General features: G+C 47.8%; 1 protein-coding gene across 1 annotated transcript in view; it reads right to left on the minus strand.

Moving 5' to 3' along the window:
• The window catches only part of LOC119389438 (exosome component 10), a 41,056-nt gene that overhangs the window by 16,706 nt on the left and 8,851 nt on the right, over window positions 1-15,499 (minus strand). Inside the window, exons 8-11 of the mRNA XM_037656691.2 lie at window positions 14,555-14,698; window positions 4,882-5,072; window positions 1,608-1,764; window positions 555-703 (exon numbers count right to left, since the gene is read on the minus strand). Coding sequence (XP_037512619.1) covers window positions 555-703; window positions 1,608-1,764; window positions 4,882-5,072; window positions 14,555-14,698 — 641 coding nt within the window. The remainder of the gene's footprint in view (window positions 1-554; window positions 704-1,607; window positions 1,765-4,881; window positions 5,073-14,554; window positions 14,699-15,499) is intronic.

Genomic DNA, 15,499 nt, shown 5'->3' on the forward strand with positions numbered 1-15,499 from the left:
CTGCTGTGCCTTATCAGCTGATGCGCTTGCAAAAAGATATCGCAAAACGAAATGTGATAACACAGACACACCAGTGGTGACTGAGTACACACCCTAAATCGTGTCCTGCTGAGCAGGTTAAATGGACACTAAAGACAGTATAAAGTTATGTCTCAACAGTCAATGAATAGTGGGAAATAGGTCAACTGCACCAGTAAGGGTGATGTTTGGGTCACCCTTCACACATTCACAAGAGAACTGCACTAAAGTTGCGTGCTTCGTAAATCTGAATACTCAAAAACAAAAGAAAGGTCGCAATGGCACTTTGGAATTTATGCACCAGTGACTAGTCATCACAAATTTTGATATATCGCTGACTAGTTGAGTACTTATCTTTACTGATGATGAAGGTGCATTTTGAAGAAACCAAAAGTGAAGCCAGAAAGTTACAAGAACTTTCTTAGAGAGGCACACCCAAACATGAGTGAGAATGCATGAATATTAGTGATATGGTAACATAAGTTTTTCATCTACGTAAGCAGGCTGGACTGAGGGATGGAAAGGCAGCGACTCACCCCGTGCTTTCATCTTCGTTGCGGGCCGTTCGGTCCCTCCAGCTGTAGAGGTGGCGCAAGGCGTGCAGCTGTCGGCTGTTGAATGTCTTGCGGCTCTTGCGGTACAGCTCCATGTAACTCTGCTCATGGTAGCTAGGTTTTTCGTAACACTGCATGTAGAGAATGAGTGGCAAACATGTTTTGATTTGACCCTGTGCTTACTCGCTCGCTGGCAGCTTCTGGTTTTAGTCTGCTAAATGTGCTTTTGTTCATTTAAAAGATGATAAGGTGCGCATGCATGCGTGCACACACACGAGAAAAAAAAAGAGAGAAGAGAACACCACAATACAAATGCCGACTATCAAATGGGGCGTACTGTGCCGGAATATCTTCGCTGGAATTAAACTAGGGCACGTGCAAGCGTGTGTCTCTCTCGTTCTTTAGAAGGCCTGTAATGATTTTTTTTTTTCACTTAGCATGCACCATATTTTTAAGGCGACCATGTCTGTAATGTTCGGTGTAAAAGTAGAACACTTTGAAAAATGTTCGTTATATCTGAATGCAATTTCAATGGGTAGCATAGGAAACTTGTTAGTGCACCGAAACATGGTAGTTATAACCAACACATTGTTATAGTATCTGGGACCATTATAAGTAAAACACACACGTGGCCAAGCCTCTTGTACATTCCAATCAGGACATTGATGATGCTTAGCACGGTCATCATTTTTGCACAGCATTGTTTGCAAATATGCGTATGAGCCCGAGTAGGTGACATTATCTGATGGTGCACACAGATCTTTTGCTATTGAAAAGTGCCAGGCAAATCCGACTTCACTTACAGCGTTCCACCTATATCAACTCACTGGAGTGCAAAAGCACACTAATACTGCTAAACTCTTTTATATAAGAAAATGAAGCAATAACAGCTGCTCTGGTATTCCCTCTACAGAACTCCTGATAAGGATGCAGTGTGAAGTGATCCGACAAAAGCATCTCTACACTGTCAAGTATGTGTCAGGCACTAGACAATGAAAAGGTGAAGGTGAAATGTGTTGCTGACATAGTACGCACCCTAAGTGCCACCTGCTTGCTGCGGTCAAACACAGATCGAAGCAGGTTGTCGTTCTCATTGCTGCGATCAGCCAGGTCACGCTTAATGCGGTCCATGATGTACAGCAGGTAGTGAGTGTCTGACTGTGCGTAATTAACCATCTCTGGTGGCAGGGGCCTGTGAAGAAAAAGAAAAAAAGAATTCCCGCATACAGTATACAGTCAAACCCCGGTGATACGAATCTCACGGGACCACCAAAAATATTCGTATCATCTGAAATTCGTATCACCAGAAGGCATGGAAAATTAGCCAAAAGAAAGCTGGCGTAAATTTTCATTTATTGTTTTTCAGGGCCGCAGCAACGTCAGGAAGAACCCTGAATGATTGCCAGTCAAGTTTTTAGATGTCGGCAATCATACCAGCACTCGTAAATATACGGCCCGTACGCGCGTATTTAATTAATGAACCAGGTGCGTTGTGACCCGCGACAGCAGTAGCCCCTTCGAAATTTTAGCATGCTTTTTTGCATGACTGCAGCGAAAGTAACGAAGGAAGCACTTTGACGCGATGGATGAAGGCCACAAAGTTACAGAACCACGGCCCTGTGTTATGATTTTGTTATCGCGGACGTGAGTGAGTGAGTGAGTGAGTGAGTGAGTGAGTGAGTGAGTGAGTGAGTGAGTGAGTGAGTGAGTGAGTGAGTGAGCGAGCGAGCGAGCGAGCGAGCGAGAGTGAGTGAGTGAGTGAGTGAGTGAGTGAGTGAGTGAGTGAGTGAGTGAGTGAGTGAGTGAGTGAGTGAGTGAGTGAGTGAGTGAGTGAGTGAGTGAGTGAGTAAAAACTAGAGCTGTGCGAATAGCAAAATTTTGGGTGCGAAGCGAATTCGAATAATGAAGGTTGAGTGCGAATCGAATCGAATTTTTTCGAATAATTTTCGAATATTTCTCAAACATTTTTCGAATAATTCGAAGTGAAATTACAGAAAAAGTTGCAGAGAATCCCTAAGTATGTTCTTGTGAGATAGCAACATGAAAGTGTTTCTTTTCGCTGGGTTGATGAAGCGCTGGTGGGGTCATATTTCATAGTTGTCTTTCTTATCAAGAATGAGGCAATGTAGAGGCCGAATTGTATTTATGTACGTGATTTGGTGCAACCAAAGTGTTGCCGACAACACTTTACACGTGATAGGCAGAGATGCCATTTCCTCAGCCTCCCCTTCTTTTCAACTTCTGTGGAAGGCCAACTGATGTGGCAGACAAGGGTGTGCTCCTTTCAAGTCCGGAGTTCCAAATCTGCCTCGTAGACATCGATATATAAGAACATCTGAAATTTTGGATGCTAAAAAGCTTCGGCGTCCGATTTTTCGGACTTCCTGCCCAAATTTCAGGTCCAAAACAGCATTAATTGAGCCCCCAACTCTGCCACATCTTTCATCTCCATATTGGAACCAGCGTTTTCTTGAGTTAATACATTTGCGACTGTAGCGGAGCTTGAAAGGCAGCTTTGCCGCAATACGGGGGTGTGATGAGGTGAAGCATATTAAAAATCTAGGGACCACTTCCAAACGGACGTTGACTGTCTCTTGACTAAGTTCAACCGTAACGGACCTTGAAAGGCAGCTTTGCCGCAATACGGGGGTGTGAGGAGGTGAAGCATATTGAAAATCTAGGGACCACTTCGAATCAGACGTTGACTGTCTTGCCTAAGTTCGACCGTAACGGAGCTTGAAAGGCAGCTTTGCCGCAATACGGGGGTGTGATGAGGTGAAGCATATTGAAAATCTAGGGACCACTTCCAACCGGACTTTGCCTCTTGGCTAAGTTCGACCGTAATGGAGCTTGAAAGGCAGCTTTGCCGCAATACGAGTGTGTAATGAGGTGAAGCATATGGAAAATCTGAAGGGGTCACTTTCAACCGGACGTTGACTGCATTTGTCTTTGGGAAGTTCGAATAGTTCGAATAGTAAAATTTCAGTGCGAATCGAATCGAATAGCAAACACTATTCGAAAGATATTCGAAATTTCGAATATTCGCACACCCCTAGTAAAAACTTTAATGAACATGTCCGGCCTCATTGAGCGGGGTGGGGCTACGAGCACCCCAGCCTAGGTGACGGCCTCGATTCCTTGTACCCGGGCGGCATCCCGGGCGGGCCGGACGACCCACAGTTGATCGGCAAGGTCGTGGCTGAGGTTTTGGGGATGTTTTTTGGGAGATTTACGGCCGTGCCCGCACAAGTGCGCCTTCAACGGTCGCGCATGTTGACGTTGTGAGGCCTGACTCCTTCGCCAAGACCGTTCTCGCCTTCTTTCGGTCCTCGTCCACCTTTCATAGAATGTCTGATGCACGAGGCAGGCACGTGAAAACACAGTAACAACGACAGCAGCCCGCGTCGACACGTTAGAAAAATAAACATGGCGCTTATGTCCTCTGTAATCTAAACGCGAAGGCACACGGAAGCACATAGCCTCAAAGATTCGCGCACACAATCTTGGAGGCTGTGACGCGTCTCTGAAGGTTTATTCTGACCGTAAGAAACGTGTTTTTCTTACACCGTGATTCTGACGATTTGGCGGTGCGGCGTGCATGCCCACGCTTGCGTTCCCGCGCTCGCGCGTGCTTCCGCAACAGCGCGGGCAGCACCTCTTCGTACCTGGGCGGTAGTGTACGTTCGTATCAAACGTCACTGGGTGAAAATTGGTTCGCAACAGCCATACTCCATTACATTGCAGGCCAATGGGCGTTGGCCGGGACCAATGAAAAATTCGTATCACCCCGAAATTCGTATGAGCCGTGATCGTATCACCGAGGTTTCACTGTATGTTACACAAGAATTTCAGACAAGACGATATCAATTCACATCTGAGAGTGGAGCCACTAGGTGATATCAAACAAAACCTTTTTAACTTGAAGAAGATACTATGAATTGTTACCACTTGTGCGATGAAAAAGGCAGGACGAATACAAATGATTGACTTCTGCAACTTCTATTTATTTGCAAAAGGATTGAAGATAGGCTGAGCTGAAAAAATAACAGAGAGCTGAGCTAGTTGGTAGGCATTCTTGTTAAGAAGACTGGGCGTGCAAACGAACGCAAGAGAGAAGCCAAGACACCACAGACGCTGTTTGTGTCTATTTTGCTGGCTACATGAGAATTGGAATGAGACTTTTAGATGGCCTCTGCTCGCTTAGCTGTCTGTTTAGCTATCTGCCGTGAGTATTGAAACACACCCTATATGTGTAAATGGTTCTCCGATATAACTTGGACGCTGCAGTCAAAAGGTTAAAGCCAGTTACCGTATCCGCCAGTCAGCAAGTTGAAACTGCTTGTCGGCCTCTATCTGACAGTAATGCTTGAGTAGGAATGCCAGTGAGAAGTGTGCCATGCCAAGCACCTTGGCTGCCTGGCCTGTATCAAACAGCCCCACCAGGTACAGGCCGAAGTCACGCTGCAGCCACAACACATCCATGTCTGCACCGTGAAAGACCTGCAAACAGACACAACGGGACCCCCAGCAACACTGCCTCAGTTGACAAAGCTTATAACTTCTAGCTTATGCCTCGAATAATGTATAAGTACTATTAGGCTACAGTGGCATGCAATACTAAGAAAGCAAAAATAATGCAGTCAAATGACATTCAGTAGCCTAAAAAAGGCAGAAGTACAGGGGAAGATAAAAGCTTGAAGAGATGAAAAACTCATGAACACGGGGTGTCGCTGGAGCCAACGTTTCGACATGTGGACTGGTCTTCTTCAAGGCTGCAGCTGAGTTGCAGCCTTCAAAAAGACAAGTCCACTTGTTGGAACATTGGCACCAGCGACACCCTGTTTTCAAGGATTTTTCATCTATATCGTAGCCTAGTTGGTTCATTCTTGGAAAATGGTAATTAACACGAAACATAACGTGCTGTTAACTATGTTCGTGTGTGCATTGTTCATTTATAGTTTACTGACAGACTATATTACTGCGAGAGCACAGTAAAGGCAGCTCACTTGACTTTCTTATATTGTCTAAAAGTTTCACATGTGCCTACGCAAGCCTACAGTGAGGCATGAAGCGGAACATGCGAGCACATCGCTTTGTATGATCAGGTAAAGTGGCATAAGTCTACAATTCACAAGAACAAATGGAAGCATTATAACCAGTATGTCGGAACGTAACGAAAACTGAAAACGAAAAACGAAAAAAAAAACACGATATTTTTGACCGGAATGAAAACGTAACCGAAACCTTATATGTTATTTCGTTCCGGAGTGAAACCGAAATTTTTTCAATTGTTTTTCGGTTCACGAGAACAACTGAGCTCGTGCAATGTGAGCATATCTCAGGGTACAGTATTAATAGCGCGTACCTCAGGCAGGAATTCCAAAGCAAAGGTACTTTGAAATTGTGCGAAAAACGAAAACAGTGGCAACCAGAGATATTTATATTAACCATGGCCTCCGAGATGGCGGACGCGCGGCGGGTTTTTCTCCGGCCGTCCCAATCGCACGGAGAGAGCGTATTTCCCGAGGTGGGCGTGGCGCGCTCTTTTCTCCGCACCGCGGCGCACTTACTTGGGATCGGAAACGCTGCCGCGCTGTTGGCGCAGCTTTCATGTGGCGAGGAAAAAAATGGTTTTGCGCTTTTATTAACCTCGCGCTGATTTGGAAATGTCTGGTCAAGGTGTACGAGAGGCCAAGTCAATGCCGGGGCCTATCGATTCTCAAATGGGCTTTTTTTTTTTGCTGTAGATTTGCGCCACCTTTATTAGAGCACTTAGAAAAACGATGCCTCTGCAAGAGATCCGCATGTGCTAGAAACCTACTATACTTCGAAATTTGCGGGCTGTATAGTATGGGCACGCTAGCGAAGGAGAAGAAAAAAAAAACCATGATGAGGCTGGGCGTGATGACGCCCGGGGCTCGCGCTCGCCCTGCCGCTAAAGACCGATCAGTCGTTGCCGGGACTCCGTAAATTAAACGCGTTTTTCTTGTTGCCTATGTGTTCTCTGAGGGCTTTGGCCGACCACTGGCCCCGAGCCCACAGTAGATATTTTGATAATGTTGTAAGCTAGATTTAAGGCCTGCGACGGAAGCAGTTCGTTTGGAAGCAGTATCGCAAAAAGCAGGTATCGGTGCTTGCTTCCTTTGTGCATTTTTTCCTTCGGTGTAACAACATATAGCGAAACGAAAACACACGTACAGCAGCACTCAAATTTTCCATTAGGGACACTTTGTTTATATTTCCTTTATTAACAACTTGCAGGCACTTCCTTCTAAACGGAATGCTTTACAGGCATCCCAAGCTTCTTTTTGCTATTCGACTTGCAGAAGGGTACGCAGCAGTATGCCATATTCCTGAAATTAAAGAGAAGACACAGGACCTCACAGCATTTTCTCTAGCAACAGCAACAACAACAACAACAAAAAAAAGACAGCACTGACAGAGTGTCAGTTATATAGCCGTAAGTAGTCTGCAACTTCAATTAATAAATCACTGCTATTGAATCGAACATTCATTTACACTTCCACGCTAAAATTTTATTCTTCTTTACGCAGAACGCCAGCGACACAAGCACGCAAGATAAAAAATTGGCCGCGTATCTGCGTGCTTCGCTGCAAATGTCGTCTAAAGACGATAGAAGAGGCGCTGCGTGAGATATGGACGCCATCTGGCAATACGTCGGGAACATGAGTGCTGTGTTGCGGACTGGTAGTCCCGGCGCAGCAGCAGGCGAATACCGGCGGTGACCAACACGACCGGCGGGGACGTCAGCCAGCCCGAACACGTGGTTTGGCGCGAAGCGCTGAAGCAGAAGAAACGTCCGCACTCAACGAGTACTCTCCACACACTCTTTGATTTACACGTCGCCTGGCTAAAACAGGAATGCCAGAGCGGCGCCCCATGGCATTCGTACAGTGCAATACAGAACCGAAACCGAAACACAACAATGAGCTCGTTCAGAGGGCACGGAGGAAGTCAAGTTTAACGCGCAGTCGCATTTTCAGCGCAGCTTAAGAAACTAGGGTCTTTAGAATTACGTATGTATGCATTTTCTATTAAAGGAACACACCACCTAATGCTTACCTAGTGATGTTGTGCCTCAGATATTCGTAATGTTTGCTTTTTGATCGACAGTGTACACAAGTATGAACCTAGTGAGCCGTTCAAGATGCCTGGCCCTTGGGCAAGTGGTTCAACTTTGGCCGAGTGGCTGAACCGAGTGACGTGCCGACAAACAGAAAGACAGACAGACAGAAAGACAGACCAAAATTCCTCCGTTTAAGTATCCCAAGAAAGACTATCGTCTTTAAAAAACCGCGCAAACGCCGCAGCATGAGCGCGTTATAAAGAAATAAGGTCGAGCGCACGCTGGAGCGGAACGCTAACTGAGCCGACTAAAGTCGGCATCAGCAGTCGTCATGCTCTCTCCTCGCGATGTCGCCGGCGCCATCAAGTCTGGCGCGACAGCCGCGCTCGCATAGCGCACAGTGCCTCGCACTCGCCCACGAGGCTTCCCCAGTTTCCCTTTCCAACTATGTACCTCCCATCGCGCCGCAGGAGACAGGGAGGAGGTTGCAGGCGGTCACCATACGTCTAGACCGTGGTCTAGACTGAAAGTCGCCGGTTCTGCGACGACCACGGACTGGTTACAGGCGCGTTTTGTTCATTTATGATCGATTGATTGATTTGGATGCAGTCGAGAGCACAGTAAATGAACACGATTCTGATATTGCCACTGTGCTACCAAAATGTAAGTAAAATCCGGATGACGAAAAAGGAGGCGATGACAACTCGGGCACTTTCACTGTGAACGACGTGTGGAGTAAATGTAGGTCGGCTAATCGAAGCCTTCAACAATATTCTGGCAAAATTACTTATCATCTTACTTCAGTGACATCACCAGGGCACTTAGTTATCTAGAGCGTAACCGTGCTTCGGTTGACCAACTCATAAATATCCGTACACGATCAAATAGTAAAACGATGTGTCACGATAGGAGGACAATATGATTCAACGACGAAAATTAGCCCAGTTTTCACCCATACACGTCTCCAGAAAGGAAGAATGCTAGGACGCCCCTGTATATTTCTCAAATCAAGGTATTTCGCGCCGAGACAAAACGGACCGTAATGAAAAAAAAAAAACGGTAACACTACCACAGACGAATTGATACCACCTTACAATAATTTATATCAGGAAAATTCAGCAGTTGCCGTGCTTTTCTCCGTAATTTGAATAAATGCAGTAACAGAAAAAAATACTTGCCTTCAGTGCATCCAGAAGATCCTGGCGGCAATGCTTGCTCGTACGCAGAAAAAAAAAAAAGACATACGCACGCTGCAATCCCGCGCGCTCTGCTTTCTGCCGCGGTCTCCGCTGCTGCCGGAATCCCAAGTGAGTGCGCCATCCCGCGGTAGCCGGGCGCGCGACGCGACGTTCGTTTTATTTGCTGGGGAGCGTGGCGATTGGGACGGCCGGAGAGAAACCCGCCGCGCGCCCGTTATCTCGGAGGCCATGTATTAACACAAGTGGAATTTTGCCCGCCTGTCACGCAGGCCAAAGTGGAGAGGGTATTGTCGGCGCTGAAGTTTGTTACAGCTATAGCACACTGAAACGCGGTTCCGAAAACACAGCGCGGTTTATTATTGTATCTCCGCCACTGTTCCAACTACTTCTTCTTTCTCCACAGCAGACTACCCACTACTAGTTTATGTCCCAAGTGCGTCGTGCCAGAAGAAGAAGAAAAGTATGCCACAGATAGGCCCCCCCTGCAGACAAGTGGCCGTGGGCACTTGAAGAAAAAAAAATGGTCAGACTGAGCTTGTCAGAATGGGTGCCGGCTTGATCCTTTCAATGCTGACTGTGTCTTCATGCCCATTACGCAGGATTGTAAAATGATGTTCAGAACGCTTGATGACTGGGAAAGGACCGTCATAGCGAGGCTGAAGAGCACGGCGAGACGCATCGACACGAACAAAAACGTGTGAAGATGTCTGTAGGTTTGCCGGCAGAAAAACGTCGTTCTTAGTATGAGCTGAAGTTGGTGATGGGCGCAAGTTTTGCATGAAGACCCGCAGACGCTGGACGAAAGAAGATGGATCCGAAACACTCTGCGTAGTAACGGGGCTGACGAGGTCACCAGGCAAACGGAGTGTGCAGCCATAAACCATCTCGGCTACAGAGCAGGCAAGTTCTGGCCGAAGTGTTGAACGCAGGCCGAGAAGCACGATAGGGAGGTGTGATACCCAATCTTCGGCGTGAGGCTGCGAGGCGAGTGCTGCTTTTAGATGACGGTGGAGTCTCTCCACTAAGCCATTTGATGCTGGATGATACGCAGTTGTGCGAATACGCGCACAACCCAGTAGAGATGTGACAGAGGTGAAAAGCACTGACTCAAACTGTCTGCCTCGATCGGTAGTCACCGTTGATGGTACACCGAAACGGCTAATCCAGGTAGCAAGAAAGGTACGAGCAACTGTTTCTGCCGTGATGTCAGGCATTGGAGCTGCTTCAGGCCACCTAGTGTACCTGTCAATACACGTAAGCAAATACGTATTTCCCCGACATGGAGGTAAAGGCCCGACAATGTCCAAATGAATGGTGTCGAAACGTGCATCAGGGAGAGGGAATTTTCCCCATGGAGGCTTGGTGTGCCGTTGTACCTTGATACGCTGACACGCTGTGCAAGTGCGAACCCAGTCACGAATGTTAGCGCGTATGCGCGGCCAGACATAGCGTTCAGTGACCAGGTGTTGCGTAGCTCTTACGCCTGGATGGCAGATGGAGTGGAGGGTGTCAAAAACAGCACGACGCAGCTGTGAAGGAACATAGATACGAGTGCAGTTGTGTGAAACATCGCACCAGAGCGTAACGTCGTCGTCGGGAAAGTTGACTTGTTCCAGTCGGAGGGAAGTAGAGTATCGGAGTCGTGGAAGCTCATCGTCTAATGCCTGTGCCTCCACGAGCGAAGACAATGAAAGGTCGGTGGTGCCTGTCGTGGCATTGATGGTAATACGACTGAGAGCGTCCGCTGCACTGTTAAAACTGCCTTTTACATAACGTATGTCTGTGGTGAATTCGGCAATGAAAGCAAGGTGCCGAAGTTCTCTAGGAGTGTGCGTGGCACTGCAGGAACGTAAAGCCGAAACAAGTGGCTTGTGGTCGGTAAGAATGGCAAATTGTCGCCCTTCAAGGAAGTACCTGAAATGCTTCACCGCAAGGTAGGCTGCGAGGAGCTCCCGTCCGAAAGTACTGTATCGGCGCTCAGTGTCGCGTAACTTGCGGGAGAAGAAGGAAATTGGAGCCCATGCACCATTGATCCATTGATGAAGAGCGGCTCCAACTGCTTCTGAAGAAGCGTCCACCATGAGGCTAGTGGGAGCAGTTGGTGAAGGGTGATGCAGGAGGGTGGCCTGGGCGAGTTTGGTCTTAACGGCGGAAAAAGCTTGATCCGCGACCGTGTCCCAGGAAAGTGCGGCTGACTCGGCTTGCGAAGTCGAGAGTAGTGCTTCCAGAGGCTGCAGCAGTGTAGAGCATGAAGGGATGAAGCGGCGATAAAAATTGACGAGTCCGAGAAAACGTCGCAGAGTACGTATGGACGTGGGAGGCGGGTACTCGAGGATAGCTTGAACCTTGTCAGGTAGAGGAGTGATGCCATCTTTAGTGATCTGATGTCCGAGGAATGCTATCTCCGAGACTCCAAACTGACACTTTTCTACATTGATGACAAGGTCGTAATCACGCAGTCGAGTGAAAAGCTCACGTAGATGTGCCTTGTGCGTTTCAGCGTCCTTGCTGGCAACGAGAAGATCGTCGATATAGGCGAAACAAAACGGCAAGCCTCTTGTGACTTCGTCTATAAAACGCTGAAATGTCTGAGCTGCGTTTCTCAAACCGAAGGGCATTCGTAAATACTCATAGAGCCCAAATGGGGTAATTATTGCAGTTTTGGGAATGTCAGAAGGCTCAACGGGGATCTGGTGATAAGCTTTCACGAGATCAATCTTCGAGTATACTGTTGTGCCGGTTAAAAAGGCAGTACAGTCCTGAATATTGGGTAACGGGTATCGATCTGGAACGGTGACTGCATTGAGAGCCCGATAATCACCACAGGGCCGCCAGTCATTGTTCTTCTTGGGAACCATGTGTAGCGCCGACGACCACGAGCTTGATGACGGACGAATGATCTGCAGCTGTAACATATGCTCAAACTCGTTGCGAGCAATGCGAAGTTTATCAGGGCCAAGTCGGCGAGGGCGGCAGTGAACCGGTGGGCCTGTGGTTACGATGCAGTGGGTCACAGTGTGCTTGGGGGTCTTATCCATTGGAGACTGCGTTGTAATCTCCGGAAACTCGTTGAGCAGAGCTGTATATGGTGACGTAGGCGGTTTCACGAAAGTGGGGTTTAGGGCCGTAGCGCGTGACAGAAAACCATTGACCGATAAGCCGGTATAGCTATCCACCAGGCGACAGCGGTTCATATCCACGAGCAGATGAAAATGCCTTAAGAAATCGGCGCCTAAGATTGCGTAGCGTACGTCTGCTATCCAAAATAACCACTGCAGTTTCCTTTTGAGACCGAGATTAAGGGTCAGAGACTTCTGTCCGTAAGTTGCGATGACCGAAGAATTGATCGATTGTAAAGGAGTAGACTTCTCGCGGAGACGCCGGTCAGTTTTGGACGCTGGAATTATGCTGACTTCTGCTCCAGTGTCCACCAGCAAGCGAAGACCTGTGGTTCTGTCGGTGATGTGGAAGAGGCGGCTTGATGCTTGGCCTTGATCGCCCGCCGCTGTTACTGACGATCGGCCGGAGCGTTTCCCATGCGCCATGAGCAGGGTGGCACACATCTGCGAGCCGCGGCACGAAAACGCCGGTGATAGTAGCATGTGTTCTGCGGTGAAAAGCGGTGCTCGGGCTGGCGGAGGGGCCGTTGCGGAGCAGGCGACGTGAGAGATGGTCGGTGTGGACGAGGATGGTCATTTAAGTTATGAATGCTCAGCAATTGCAGACGCAAGTTAGCGACTTCAGCTGCGAGATCTTTTACCGTTTCTCGAAGGGAATCTGCTTCAGAAATCGGAGAGGTGTGGGCAGCGTTTATGACTGCCGGAGCAACGTCCATCATGTCATCGGCCATTTCTGCCAGCTCCGACAGCGTCTTATCCTGAGCTGGGACAAGAGCCATTCGCACGGTAGGTGGAAGACGCTGTAGAAACAACTCACGTAGTATGGATGTTTCTAAGCCGTCCGGCTGGTCCCCAAGCAGGTGCTGCAGGTGACGTAGAAACTGTGTGGGACGGCGGTCCCCGAGCTCTTCGTTGCACAGAAGTTGCTGAATGCGCCGATGCTTAGGCGGAACGAGTCGGTGAAGAAGAGCCTGTTTGACTGTCGTATATGGAGTGTCACCAGGCGGGCCCACGAGGATGTCGCGTATTTCGGCCATTGCCTGTGGCGGCAACGCTTCAACGAGGAGCTCATGCTTGCGAACTTCTGACGTGATGCGATGAATGCGGAACTTGTTCTCGACTTGAATGAACCATAAGGAGGGATCGGCAAGCCACAGCTGTGGTAGCGTTATGGTAGTAGTACCTCCAACAACGCCGGAAGAGGGTACATGGCCAGGTGCAGTGGCAGCGGTACCAGGGCTGAGGCCGTCGAGATGCTCACGCTGCTCCATGGAAGGTCGCGTTCGTAGTCCGGGTCACCAATAAATATAGCACACTGAAACGCGGTTCCGAAAACACAGCGCGGTTTATTATTGTATCTCCGCCATTGTTCCAACTACTTCTTCTTTCTCCACAGCAGACTACCCACTACTAGTTTATGTCCCAAGTGCGTCGTGCCAGAAGAAGAAGAAAAGTATGCCACACAGCGAAAGCTGTTATGAGATCACAGCAGCTGATTTTGGCGCCATAGTTGTCCGCCGCCGCCGGTGTCCGTGACCGCTATCACGTGAACTAAGAAAAAATTGAATGAGAAAGAAATTTCTAGGATCGGATGGGATTTTAACCCGCGCCCTCTGCGTGTCAGTCGGGTCTTCCACCACAGTGCCACGCTGGTGCTTGTAACTCCTTCGCAAAAATACTCTATACAGACGTCATGTCGGGCGAGGAATCGTGTTAACATGTGTAATATAGTGTGGCAGAAGAGTAAAATAACAACCAGTCATCACACAATGCTAATAGCGCAGAGTGTGTGGTTTAATGTTTCCCACCAGTGTTGCGGAGTTGCCATTCCAGAAGTGAAGTGACTCCAAAATCATTCCACATTTTCGCAACCCCGGAATGGAATGGGAATGAAATGGGGACAACGCTTGGAGGAATGGAATGGGAATGGAATTAAGCGCCTTCTGCACGCAATGGAATGGAGAATGGAATTACGTCTTTTTCCGAAAATAGAGCACGTTTTCGCCTACGTGCTGTTTTTCAAACTTCAAACATTAGTAAGTCAGAGCCTCGAATTTAACAATAAAGCAGTATTTTTAAAATGGCTTGGCTGATGATAAGCACGGTACATTTATAAGCAATGCAGCTACTACAAACCGAGGCATAAGTTAGTGTACAAACAAAGGCATTATCCCAGCAGATACTGAAGGGAGAAACAAACTACCCCTGCGCGTTGGTTCGCACTGATACCCCCACACGAAAGAGGCGAATACCCTGTGCACAGCCTGATCTTTATCTCACGAGCAGTTTAGTACCTGACACACGTAAATAACCTTTGCGACAAGGAAGACACTGCATACCTGCGCACAGGCGAACACAGAAAGTTCTCCTCACCCCATCCATGCTTGCGAAGGCGCGCTTGACAAGCGTCAGTGTTGACGAGCAGTGCGGCTCAGTGTTCCGTATTCAATGCAAAGGCACAAGGTGCCCGAGAGGTGCACTGTTCCAACTAATACCAGCAGATATGGAGGGTTTTGTTCCCCGTTAACCAAATCTTAGTTTTCTCCATATTCACGACCGCTAACACATGAAGCTCACCTTGACGATCTTGGGGTCAGCAAAAACTTGGTTGAGCATTTGCAGTTCATGACGCAGAGCTAATGTATCTACGATGTAGTCTTGGGTGCGGCTTGAGATCTGCATCAGGCATGTGAAGCCCTGGAAGCTCCGGTATGAATGGTGCTGAAAGTTTTTCATGCCAAAGAAAAAAAAGCAAAATAATCTCAAGGCAATGTCCTTTGAATAGAGATGCCAGAAATTTGCTGATAAACATGGTCGGGAAAGCTTTAGCACAAGGTTTACAGAAATATAACACAACAAACAGGTGCAAACAAATGTACACTGATCCTAACTGCCAATACCATGGGCATTTGAAGTCAAATTGTTCTTCCCTGTCAAGCACTCATATTTTTAAGAATTCACTGCAGTAAAACCTCGAGACTTATTCTGCTTGACCAAAGCTACTCCAGCATCTGGCCTGTCCCAACAGAAAATACACATTGCACCTATCCCCTTCACAATGCAAATAATTAACTCTCTTCGCGTGAGCAATTTACGGTGTTCAACGACATTTCATTTAACCTTTGCGACGTCACGTCCGGTGCTCCCCAAGGCAGTGTAATAGGTCCATTACTTTTTGTAATATACATTAACGATTTGCCCGCTAACCTTTCATCCTCAGTTAGGTTGTTCGCCGACGATTGCGCCATATATCGCAACATTAAATGCTTTAGTGATCATTCCGCTCTCCAAAATGACCTTGACCTAACCTTCCGGTGGTGCGAAACTTGGCAGATGTCCCTTAACACCTCTAAATGCAAGTTAATCTCATTCACTCAAAAGCGTACTAACTCAGTATTTCACTATACGATTAATAACATAGTTGTTTCGGCTACCCCGTCGTACAAATATCTCAGCGTTCACCTTTCATCGAATTTATCCTGGACTACGCATATAGCAGCTGTTTCATCGAAAGCCTCTCAA

Source organism: Rhipicephalus sanguineus, chromosome 4, assembly GCF_013339695.2.
Source record: "Rhipicephalus sanguineus isolate Rsan-2018 chromosome 4, BIME_Rsan_1.4, whole genome shotgun sequence".
Classification (NCBI taxonomy): domain Eukaryota; kingdom Metazoa; phylum Arthropoda; class Arachnida; order Ixodida; family Ixodidae; genus Rhipicephalus; species Rhipicephalus sanguineus.